Source organism: Quercus robur, chromosome 9 (assembly GCF_932294415.1).
Source record: "Quercus robur chromosome 9, dhQueRobu3.1, whole genome shotgun sequence".
NCBI lineage: Eukaryota > Viridiplantae > Streptophyta > Magnoliopsida > Fagales > Fagaceae > Quercus > Quercus robur.
Window position 1 is genome coordinate 15,811,316 of NC_065542.1, and position 11,090 is coordinate 15,822,405.

The following is an 11,090-nucleotide window of genomic DNA, read 5'->3' on the forward strand; positions in this document are numbered from 1 at the left end:
GTGCTCCTCCCTTCTTCTTCTTTTTTCTTTTGTTTTTTTTGGTTTAAGATGTATCGTATTTGCATTCCGAAAAACATAGGTACTGTATTTGATAAAAGTTATCATTTTCATAGTTTTTATATACCCACATCTTGATTATCCAAAAAAAAAAAACCCACGTATTATTCGTAATTTTTGTATATTATTGACAGTGGCGGAACCAAAAATTTATCTTTGAAGGGGCCATATGCAATTTTTTTTTTTTTTTTTTTTGGTATATGAAATATAAAATAGTAATATACAATACTTCATAACTCATTTTTTTCCCTTTTATTTGTTGAGATAATTGTTAAAATACCTATATGTTCATTTTAAAGATAATAAATGTTTAATTATTGTAATTTGTTTATACATGTATTTATAGATTATATTTTATTTAAATGAAAATTATATTTACTTTTAGACTTTCTTAAATATGTATGTATATTATTAGGTATAGGAGGCCAAAATAATAAGGTTATTTAAAAATTATCAAATTATTTAAGATATTTTCAAAAAAATTAATTAATTTTTTCAAAAATTTTGGGGGGCCCAGGCCCCCTTGGTCATCAAGTGGCTCCGCCACTTATTATTGATTCTGATAGGAATACATGCTAACATAACAAATTTTGATTGAAAAAACTTTATTTTTATATGAATTTATTATCGATAGATATTTATTAGCACCAATTAAACTATGGTCCGTTTAGAGACACTTTCAAATCTACACTCATTTTCATATCATGTTTAAGTATCAACTTCTAATTGGAACACAATACTTATATATGGGACTATAACAAATACTCGATAAAAAAGTAAATTTGAATATACTAATCATAAGTTAGCAATTAAGTATGTTGTGGATTTAGATGTGAACTTGTGTGTAACCAGAGTTTTTCATTAATATGCGTCACTTTGACAAATAAAAAAAATTGTAATTAGTTTAAAGTATCCTTAATTAACAATGAAGTTTTGAAGTATATAAAAAAAAAAAAATTTAAAAGCCAAAAAAAAAAAAAAGGGTCTTATTATTGGTACTTGGTGTCCTAGGTGTTCTCTCAGTTGGACAGGAAAACTGTTGTTTTGGACTTGTTCAGTACTACTGCTAGGTTTCAGAAGTTTCTGGATCCTACAACTTTTTAGGTTTCTTTAAGGATCTAGTTGATGATAAGATTGAATGTATCATCAGAGCTAGCCATGTGTTCCCAGCTAGTGCGTAGGTGAAGAAGCAATTAGCAATGGGATGTGTTCCTAGATTGTGATGGGTCCTCCTATTTTTTGGTGAATGCCTAAAACGTGTCACCCTTATGGGTAAGGTGCCACCTATTTTGCAATTGGAATATTATTTCTCCCCTACTTTGTTTTTCTTTTGACTCTTGTTTTTTACTATGGAAAATCATTACTTTTTTTTTTTTTTTTTTTTTTTGATAACCAGCCCGATCAATCTTTCATTAACTCAAAATAGAAATATAATGGGCTACATCTATTTGAACTTGTTCAGTTATACTGGGAGGAGTATCCTTTACCCAGATATTACATTCATTTAGATATTTAACTTGTCTAGCCAAAATATGAGCAGCAATATTGCCACTTCTCCGAGTATGATTAACACTCCAGTCATTAAATCTTCTCAAACCCGCCAGGATTCCTTCGACCACTTTCTTTGACATGAAGGAGAATTGCCTGATGGTGATTATCACTCGTCTATCACAAAGGTTATTATACTAAAGTTTTTAAAATTATTCCTCGCATATTATAAAGGAAAGCTTACATTATTTGCCAATTGCCACCGTTAAATTGGAGGTGAGCAAAATATTTACAACAAATCTATTTCATATTTGTTTGATCAGACAATAACAGACTATTAATTATATCAAATATATATAGACAATTAATTTGTAGCTTGCATTCGTAGCGAGCTATTAATGAGTATGATTTGTTGTCAAGATAATTAATACATTTGTAAGTATGAGACTTGGGTATTTCCATAATATGATCCTTGAGATGAGGATTAGGTTTTTTTTTTTTCTTTTTTCTTTTTCTGGGTGTGTGAGAAGAAAGATGAGAATTTCTTAGTTTTATCATTACATATTACTTCAATAAGTCTGTGATAAAAATTATTATGTAATTCATAAACTTTTTTTTTTGGGGGCTTGAATAATTGAAAATCTTATAGACTAAACCAGCCTAACAAAAGAATGGAAGGGCCTAGGCCATCTCCTCCTAGCTCTTGGATAACTGGCCTGATCCAATTACAAAAGCAAAGCATTATTGCTCACTACGACCTTATCTTCACAGTAGTTTGCATCGAAATTGCATTTCACCTAGGCTGCTAGGGACAGCAACCATTTCGGCTGCTTCTTTTGAAACCCAATTCGTTCCATGCTATCTTATGATCTTTGAAAGGCCTAGTCACTTGGGTTCTTAACTCCCTTTCTAATTGAGCTCCTAATCATCCATAATTGATTTTTACGCGTATCTAATGATTTTTGAACCCACAACCTCACCCTCCACATAAAACTTATAAGCGAAGGACAGGCCAGTTGAGCTGGCACATAAGGTTGAAACATAAATTTGGAAATTGTTCACTAGCTCATCTATAATGCCGAAGGCCTTCTTTGGGTCAATGAGGATCTTGACCAGAGTTGCAAATGAATGGTCATAGACATTGATTTTCTTAAAGCTAGGGACCACAGTTGCAATGAATGGTCATAGAGCTAGGGAACACAGTAGCACCGCCCAGAGACATTTCAAAAATTGGTGCTTCATAGATTCCTCACCGTTGCTGAGAGAACATTCTGTTTAGTACTTCCTTCTGGCTAGAGAAGCCATGATTCATTTATAGAATCATAAAAAAAAATAATAATAATAAAATAAAAAAAAAAAAAAAAAAAATCAGACAGTTTAACAAGGACAAAGCACCTATTTCTACCATAAAAACGTAAAACTAGAGCGTGTTCCTTCTTACATTCTAGATGACAGTAAATAAATCTGTAACAATCTAAAAAACAACAATTTTTCCAGAAAGTTGGGTTACTTATTATGTGCACTTCACTGGATTTTAAACCAGAAACATGCCCTATAATTTGACCCCAAAGGAACCAAATCCAGACAGGCAATAATGAAATCAACCTCTCTTAGACACGCAACTTATTTTCTTGCTTAACAGAATCGAAAGTATGACAAGAATATTCTACAAAACTCTATATTCAGGATCATTAACATACAAGATCCGTGGTAATTTTTTTTTTGGAAAGAAAATATTCCTGTTCCCTTTTGACATTCACTTACAATCAATTACAATCCCAACATTAAAAATTTTACAACCCTCTCTCTAAATATCTTAAAAAACAATCCAGAATGACATCAAAATACGATGATGCAAGACCCATATCTGTCGCCATGTAGCCACCAAGCAAATACCGATGATGCAAGACCCATATCTGTCGCCATGTAGCCGCCAAACAAATACCAGAAGCTAACATGGATTTGTGTGTATTCATTTTTGTGACAGTTGAGATCAGACACAACCCTGGACTGCACTGCTATTAATAAAATATCTATCCAGGTGGACAGAAGAATAGACCATCCACTAATGTTGTCAAGCATTTATTTCAGAGTTGCATTGATGCTCTCTGCTGCAGCTTCTTCTGCCCCAAAACATGCTTGAACAACTGGTTCTCTCCAGTCTTGGCCCTTCCATCTTCTCATGATCCACTGATGTTGATTGTGAGCGTTGAGGTGATTCATCTTGCGTTTCTACCTCCCGAGGTTCAAATGATGGGCATGGACCATCATTGCAGGTGCACAAAGGCATGGCAACAGAAGGAAATGGGCTACAAGTGACTGGACAGAATAGTTCTGAAGAAACAGAAGCCACACGATTCTTTCGGATCTCTGGTGTATGAGCAGGAGATTGATGGTCAGGATCACGAGGGTGAAGCATGCATGGGGTACAAAGTCCAAGGGAGATATGTATCTTATTTTCTTTGGACAGAGAACCAGGCAATTTGACAAAAGAGATAATTCCATGTCTACAGAGAGGGCATGGAATGGACCCAGGTGGGCCCACCAATTCAGAAGGAATGTTGCTTGTCGAACAAAGATAGAGAGCACATTTTACGCAAAGCTCATGCCCACACCCTGAAATCACAAATACATCAACAGATAAGTGGAAGTGTTTCACCAAGTAATTGGAAGAATTACCCACCAAAAATAGAAAAATGTTATGCGCATGTTGTTTAGTAATGACTTTATGGATGAAAAAACTATACAGTAAATTTTCAATGTTTCAACAATTAATCATAAAACAGTTTCAGATGATCATATATAGAGGAAAATTTACTTAGCACTTCTCTCAACCATGAATGATGCTGATGGCAGGAGAACGTACACTGACCAATGTGGCCATAAGCTTTTCATAGGAATTGATAGCTTCATGCTCACTTTGGTGGCCAAGAGTAAAAGGCAACCCCATCCTCCCTTCCTCCATTCTCTCTCTCACTTAAAAAAAAAAGAATTTTACAACTGCATGCGGTTAATTGAATCTCAGTTGTTCCTCCTTCCCATCACCCAAACCTCAAAAACAGAGGAAAGGATAACGACAAGTCTAGCTTTCACATCAAAGGGAACAACAATGGAAGTTATACAACTGCATGGTTGATTAAATCTCGGTTGTTCCTCCTTCCCATCACCCAAACCTCAAAAACAGATGAAAGGATAATGACAAGTCTAGCTTTCACATTAAAGGAAATGACAAATGGAAGTTATTTATTTGATGAGAGTAAGAACAACCACATGGACCTAGGAGGCAGCAAGCATCACACAACAAGATCCCTCAAATATGTACCTTGGTTGATTCAAGCAAGCATACAAGTACAAAGAATTAACAACTTCAAGAACATTACAATGGGAAGTCAACCATGTCAAAACAGTTGTAGGCCAGTGTGACAATTTCAATCAGAAAATGCTCACATTGATGGCAGCAGTGAGTTGGTATTATTTTATGATTTTTCTGCTAAAAAAACTATGCAAATTCAAGAAAAGCTCATTGGTGAATGTATTTTAAGAACTACAGTAATTGTTTGAACCTTTTCTACCATCCAACTCTAGTCTGGTGCAACATAACAAGTGTTTTCATCAGAACACAGTCAAGGGTATTTCACGCACAGTTCTAACATTAAGCATCTAAAACCATATATACTCAACTAAGCCATGGGTCTGTAGTCCCAACTAATGGGTGTCAGCTAATGAACCATTTTTCTCTGGCCATCTCCTTTGACAAGTTCTTGCTGCTTCAACCACATCGTTTTTCCCCCCCTTTTCCCTTATGCTCCTTGAACAACTCAACTAACCCTTCTCATAGGTCCACTTACAAATCTTTTGTTACATGACTGAACTAACTTAGACAACTCTTTTTTTTTTATAGGTAATAAAAAAATTTATTAATAAATTCAAAAAGTGCACTGGCAGTATACTATCAACTCAACAAGCTAAGATCTCAAGTTGCGAAAATCAATAAGGTTGGATAAACTAGAGGAAAACATCCCAGAAGCTGTCATCCATTCTAGGAGGGACTTCATAAATAGTCCTTTTAGTTCCAATAAGTTCCATTCACACCCTTCAAAGCTTCTTGCATTTCTTCTGATCCAAATACACCACATCAAGCAAGGTGGGATGGCCTTCCTGATTTCAATACTCCGATGCCACCCAAAGTGACCTTGCCAACAGCGTAGTAAATCAAATACCCTTCTTGGCATCACCCATTGGATTCCAAAAAGGGTGAAATCCATATCCCAGAATTCTCTAGACAACTCTGCCTCGTCTTTTTCCACATATTGTCACTTGGGGCTTGTATGTGGGTGTGTTGAGGTTTATGTTCTGTAAATGCAGAGTATTCTGTCATGTTTAATTAAGTTATATGCCTTTTGTTAACTCAATATGTTGTTAGTTAACTTTGTAATGTTGTGTTTAGTTGTGTGGCTGAAAGTTATCCATATGTAAGCTTCCTATTTTTATTGGACGAACTCCTGTGTATAAAAACTTTACTGTAGTGCTGGAGTGAAGAAGAAGAAAAATCTGCTCTGTTTTTAGTTCATTTGCTTCCCCTACCAATCTCAACACCTATGTCTCAACTATATTTATTTTAACAGCATTTTTTTTTTCAATTACATCATCCATCTAAAGTCATATCATTTATGAGATCTTAGGTAATCAGATTTAAACCCCAATACATCGGTGCAGTGACTCAAGTTCTATGACTAGTAAACTGAAGCTACTGTTTGCTTCACTATTTTGAACATGTATAGCTTATCAATAAGATTTACAAATTACCACCATAAAAACTCAAGCTGCATATATGCAGCTCTCTTGATGAGTTCAGGTTTACAGTATAAAATACAACAATGAAAGCCAGTGCCTACTCATATGTAGTTCACATTGTGTTCTGTATATTCCAAACTCATGCATTGTCTACCTGTATAGATGTCTAACGGACTTTCATATTGATCTCTATATTACGAACTCCTCCATGAATGAGAAACCATTAAGTCAATCAATTAGTAACAATCAGCTAGTCAAGGTTAGCTAAAAAAATCCCTAAAATTCACCATGGTATCTAAAGAAATAGTAGTGATAACATTATTCTAAATCCCTATCCTTACCCATCATAATTTATCCTCAAAGTAACCACAGAGGGCTTTGACTCCAAGCAAAAGAACCAAAAAGACCAGGGTGAAACCTCTAAAATTCTTAACAAAAGGATGCTTAGATCAATGGCTACTAAAATTTTAACTTTATAACCTTAATTATCTTCTGGCTACAAATTAATCAAAAGAAGAAGAACGAATCATATAACAGTATCAGGAAAACAAAAGGAAAAAAAAGGAAGACTGGAGATATAAAAATATCTACTTATCCACACACACGCATGGAAGACTGCAAAAGAAAGGAAACAGACCTTCAGCAGCTACAGAACAAGCTCTCTCCAAGCAGACGGCACAGACATCAGTGTCATCAGAGGAGGTTGTTGAAGACTGCAATCCACACTCTCTGCAGAGGATTTCACAAGGATCATCTTAGTTTTATTATTATTAAATAAGTTTTACACCATTGCAATATCAGGGTCTACACAGAGCAGCCTGCTTTGTCAAGTATGTACATGAAAGAACAGATATGGTCTAGAATCTAGATCATTAATCCCTCTCCTGATCTCCAAAAAGAGATACAAAAAAGGAAAACCAATTTTCTAAAAGAAAGTATAAGCACATGTTAGAGATTATAAGCTTAAGTAAGCCAATTTATGGACTTGAACTAAGTTAAGCTTCCTTGACCTTTTTCTTTTTATTTCTTTATATAAAAAACTGTAAACAACTTGAGCAGGGAGAATTCCTAGCTTCGATTAAACTGCAAAACCAACATGCATTGAGTGCTGCTAGCAGACAATGTGATTCATATCTGCTAACAAAGGAAACCACATGGTTTTGCAGTCTTCCACGATTCAAAGTCTAGTAACATCTCTGCTAGCCTAGCAAACACATTACCGGAAAAAAAGAAAAAAAGAACAAGATTCCACCTAGTGGCAGAAACCAGTAAGAGTGTCAAACCTCACCGGGGAGGAAGTCTTTAATTCATCACAAGGAGAAGCATTTCTTTTGAAGAAACTCAAATCCTTAAATATCAGCAAAATCCTCTAAAAGAAGTTAACCATGATGACTACCTACCATCATATGACCTAAACAATAGGCACAAGAGGCATGAACTCCATCTTAAATATTCTTGATTCCCTTATCTTTTGTATGTAATTATTTGATTATGCGATTTTCACCAATATGTTATCTACACATCTTGTGTGCATAAAGTATGTAATTCATTTAAATAAAATCTTATTACTTATTTATAAAAAAAAAAAGACTCCTTTAAACAAAATATAACAAAACACTTCTTTCAAAGTCATAGAATGCATCCGTAGGCATAGTTATTGTAATATTACCTTGCTATGTTAAGTACACTCAAAAGAGGCAAGGATAGGTAATTAGAAGAAGGGAATGTTGGTACTATCAAGTCAGAATTGGGTGCTAGCAGTGGTTCAAGCCAATGACGCCCCCACATCCTAGCAACATCAACAGGAAGCCACCTGAAAGAATAGAAAATTTTCCTTCATTCATGTCGTATAGTAACTAATAGCAAGAGTGAACACCAGAACCCAACTCAAATATTTTACCCATTGCAGTTCAAGTTCATCCTACAGCCACCTCTAGCAAGGAGGATCTGAAGAAGAAGAAGAAAGAAGATCATTTCAAATTAAAAAGGGATCACATATATGTTTAAAAACCATGAAGGCCCATATAAGTATAACTTGCCTGACAACATTTCAAATTACCCCCACAAGCAGCATAGTGTAATGGAGTGCTTCCAGCTCCTGCAAAGATGTACTTCTACTTTAGTTTGATGCATGATCAAGAGGCATGAATATAAGCCACCAAACATATGCACAGAGCATACCTATCAAATCCATGGACGTTCCATAATGAAATGTCACGGCTGAAACATTTGCATGAAGGTCAAGTAGGAGTTGTACACAATCAAAATACCCATTCAATGCAGCCATGTGAAGAGCAGTAATACCAGCATCAGCTGCCTTATTGACAAACTTGGACAGCGCACTGCACTGGAAGAAAATAAATAAATAGCAAAATAAAAGGTATAGATGGAATGACTTTGTAACATCTATAATCACCTTATCAGGGAAAAAAAAAAAACTATCTGGTGATGGCTTGTCCAATGAGAAAAAGAAAATGTGAATTCCAAAACGTCCATGTTATAATTCTTCTAACAAAAATTTAAGCCAGACTATCAGGCCAATGTTCTGATTATTTAAAGGATAGCCTTCTATTGCTAACAAAGCATTTAAACATTCAAATTATTTACGAACAGTATGAACCCATTTTATCACCATTTGCAAGTTTGAATACCGTCAATATCTACATATTTAATTTATCAGTTCAAGCCCCACACCTTTGGTCATATTTGTTCTTTACATTTGTGCCATCACCCCCATCACCATCTGTCTGTGCATGTATGGCATCATAAGGAGCACTTGGAACAAAGTCAGCCACAACAAGTCTAATACATCTTGCGTGCCCACTTACAGCCGCAAAATGGAGAGCTGTCCTCCCACTGAGATAATCTGCCCTTGTAACCTGTAATAAGTACATAAAAAAAAATAAAAAAACAGGTCATATTCAAGTCACCCTAGAAAAATGCCTTCAAATATAAGAAGAAAAGAAAAACATTTCAAGGATAAAACCATTCAAATCCGACCGTGAAGCTTAGGACTACACTAGGAGATTAATGAAAAATAATAATTTTGAAATCACAAAAGAAAGTTGAAGATACAAAAATAAGTAGATAAAAGTAGAACTCACATTGCATCTGAAGAGAAGAAGAGTCTGCACAACTTCCCAGTGCCCATATCTACACGCTTGCATCAACGCCGTCTTCAAATTCAAATGCATATAAAGAATCACATCAACAAAATCAGTGGTCATCTTAGTTTAGATTAAAGGGGTTTCTACGATTTTGTGCTTAATTGATCAAGAAGCAAGCATTTCATAGCAAGACCCACCCATTATCAATCAAATTGAACACAGATCCATTAACATGTTGCTTATTAAAAAGCATACTCAACTCAAGCTAGCTTTAAAATAGCAGCGTTTGCTTGGACACAAACAATGTTATCTAATCCTAATTAAGGAAAGAAAAAATCCACACCCATGTCCCAAACTGAGCTCAAAATCAACACCCAAACCCGAAAATGCCAAATGAAATAGTATCTAATACACAACAAACAGCAAAAATAAAGAAAACCCAGATGAGAAAACAAGGAAATCTCGTACCTGGCCACAGTAATTCCTTGAATTCACATCAGCTCCATTCTCAAGCAACAACACCACAATCTAAACACACCCAAAAGAACAAAAATTAAGATAATGATAAAGAAAAAAACGACAAGTGAGGTATAAAAAAAAGGGGTAAATAGAGAGAAAAAGGACCTCGTTGTGGCCCTTAGCAGCAGCGAAATGAAGAGGGGAATTTAGGCCACCAAAGGTGGAGTACTTAGCGAGACATGGGTTACAATCCAATAGCATTTTGGCCTCGATCAAATCGCCATCCCTTGCTGCTGATACTAGCCTCTCACCTGAAGCTGAGCACCCAAATGAATTGCCCATTGCCCTCTCTCTCTCTCTCTCTCTGTCTCTCTTGCTCTTTGATTTTGTGTCTGTGTTTTTGAGTGTTTGTATGGGAAGCAATATATATTAGGTCAACTGTCGTACAACAAATTCAAAGACAATATTATTAAACAATAATGATTAATAATAAGATAGGAAAATACAAAAGCAACCCAAAAAAAAAAAACACGCACAGGTTATTGAATCATTGATTTCGGAGCCTGTCCAGGATGAGAGGCTAGAGATGATGACGTGGAAAGTCCTCTCTCTCTCTCTCTCTCTCAAAATCTGTATGTGAGAGTTTTTGCAATTTGTGTTTACAGTGCTTTTGGGATCTCTGCTGTAGTAGTTGTTGTGGTGTTTGAGGCAAACACAAAGAAAGGGAAAGGTGGTGGCAAACAAGGAAAGTAGTAAAAGATGAGAGAAGCATAAATGAAGGCCAAAAGTAAAAATGAGCAATGTACAATGTTGTATGCACATATTATTTTGCTATATTTTTATAAACGGTGGATATGATAATTTTTATTGGTTTTGATTTGAATTTATTATTAACATTGCATTTTTATTTACCGGTAACCTTATAGAAATTTATAAAATAGTTTATGATTTTAACATTTTCCAAAAATAAAAAAAGGAGTAAAGGGTGGAGATGCGTACATTTTTATTCTTTTCTGTGTTCTCACATAAATAACCGAGTTATTTTTATTATACACTAATTAAAATATATTATATCAACTGCTATGAGACCTGTCATGATCTTAATGGATTTGAATGACATGTTGTAAATAGTTTATGGAGTTTCCAAAACTTCTCACTCTAAAAATTATTCACTCTTTCGAGAGG

The 11,090-nt window shown here is 35.0% G+C and overlaps 1 protein-coding gene across 1 annotated transcript; it reads right to left on the reverse strand.

Moving 5' to 3' along the window:
- Positions 1 to 3,155: 3,155 nt before the first annotated feature.
- LOC126698243 (E3 ubiquitin-protein ligase XBAT33) lies at positions 3,156 to 10,657 on the reverse strand. The gene is made up of 11 exons (XM_050395347.1): positions 10,442 to 10,657; positions 10,071 to 10,343; positions 9,915 to 9,974; positions 9,444 to 9,515; positions 9,034 to 9,218; positions 8,521 to 8,681; positions 8,379 to 8,437; positions 8,240 to 8,286; positions 8,009 to 8,152; positions 6,977 to 7,068; positions 3,156 to 4,161 (listed from the first exon to the last, which is right to left on the reverse strand). The coding sequence occupies exons 2-11, from the start codon at positions 10,245 to 10,247 to the stop codon at positions 3,620 to 3,622; spliced, it is 1,539 nt and encodes a 512-aa protein (XP_050251304.1). The 5' UTR covers positions 10,248 to 10,343; positions 10,442 to 10,657; the 3' UTR covers positions 3,156 to 3,619.
- Between the last annotated feature and the right edge of the window lie 433 nt (positions 10,658 to 11,090).

Bases quoted from the DNA above. Each gene is read 5' to 3' on its own strand.
- LOC126698243 (XM_050395347.1), bottom strand. From the start codon at position 10,247: ATGGGCAATTCATTTGGGTGCTCAGCTTCAGGTGAGAGGCTAGTATCA. The intron at 9,516-9,914 runs GTACGAGATTTC...TTGAATTTGAAG, and splicing joins CAAGGAATTACTGTGGCCAG to ACGGCGTTGATGCAAGCGTG. The intron at 4,162-6,976 runs GTCTGTTTCCTT...TTGTGATTTCAG, and splicing joins TTGTTCTGTAGCTGCTGAAG to GGTGTGGGCATGAGCTTTGC.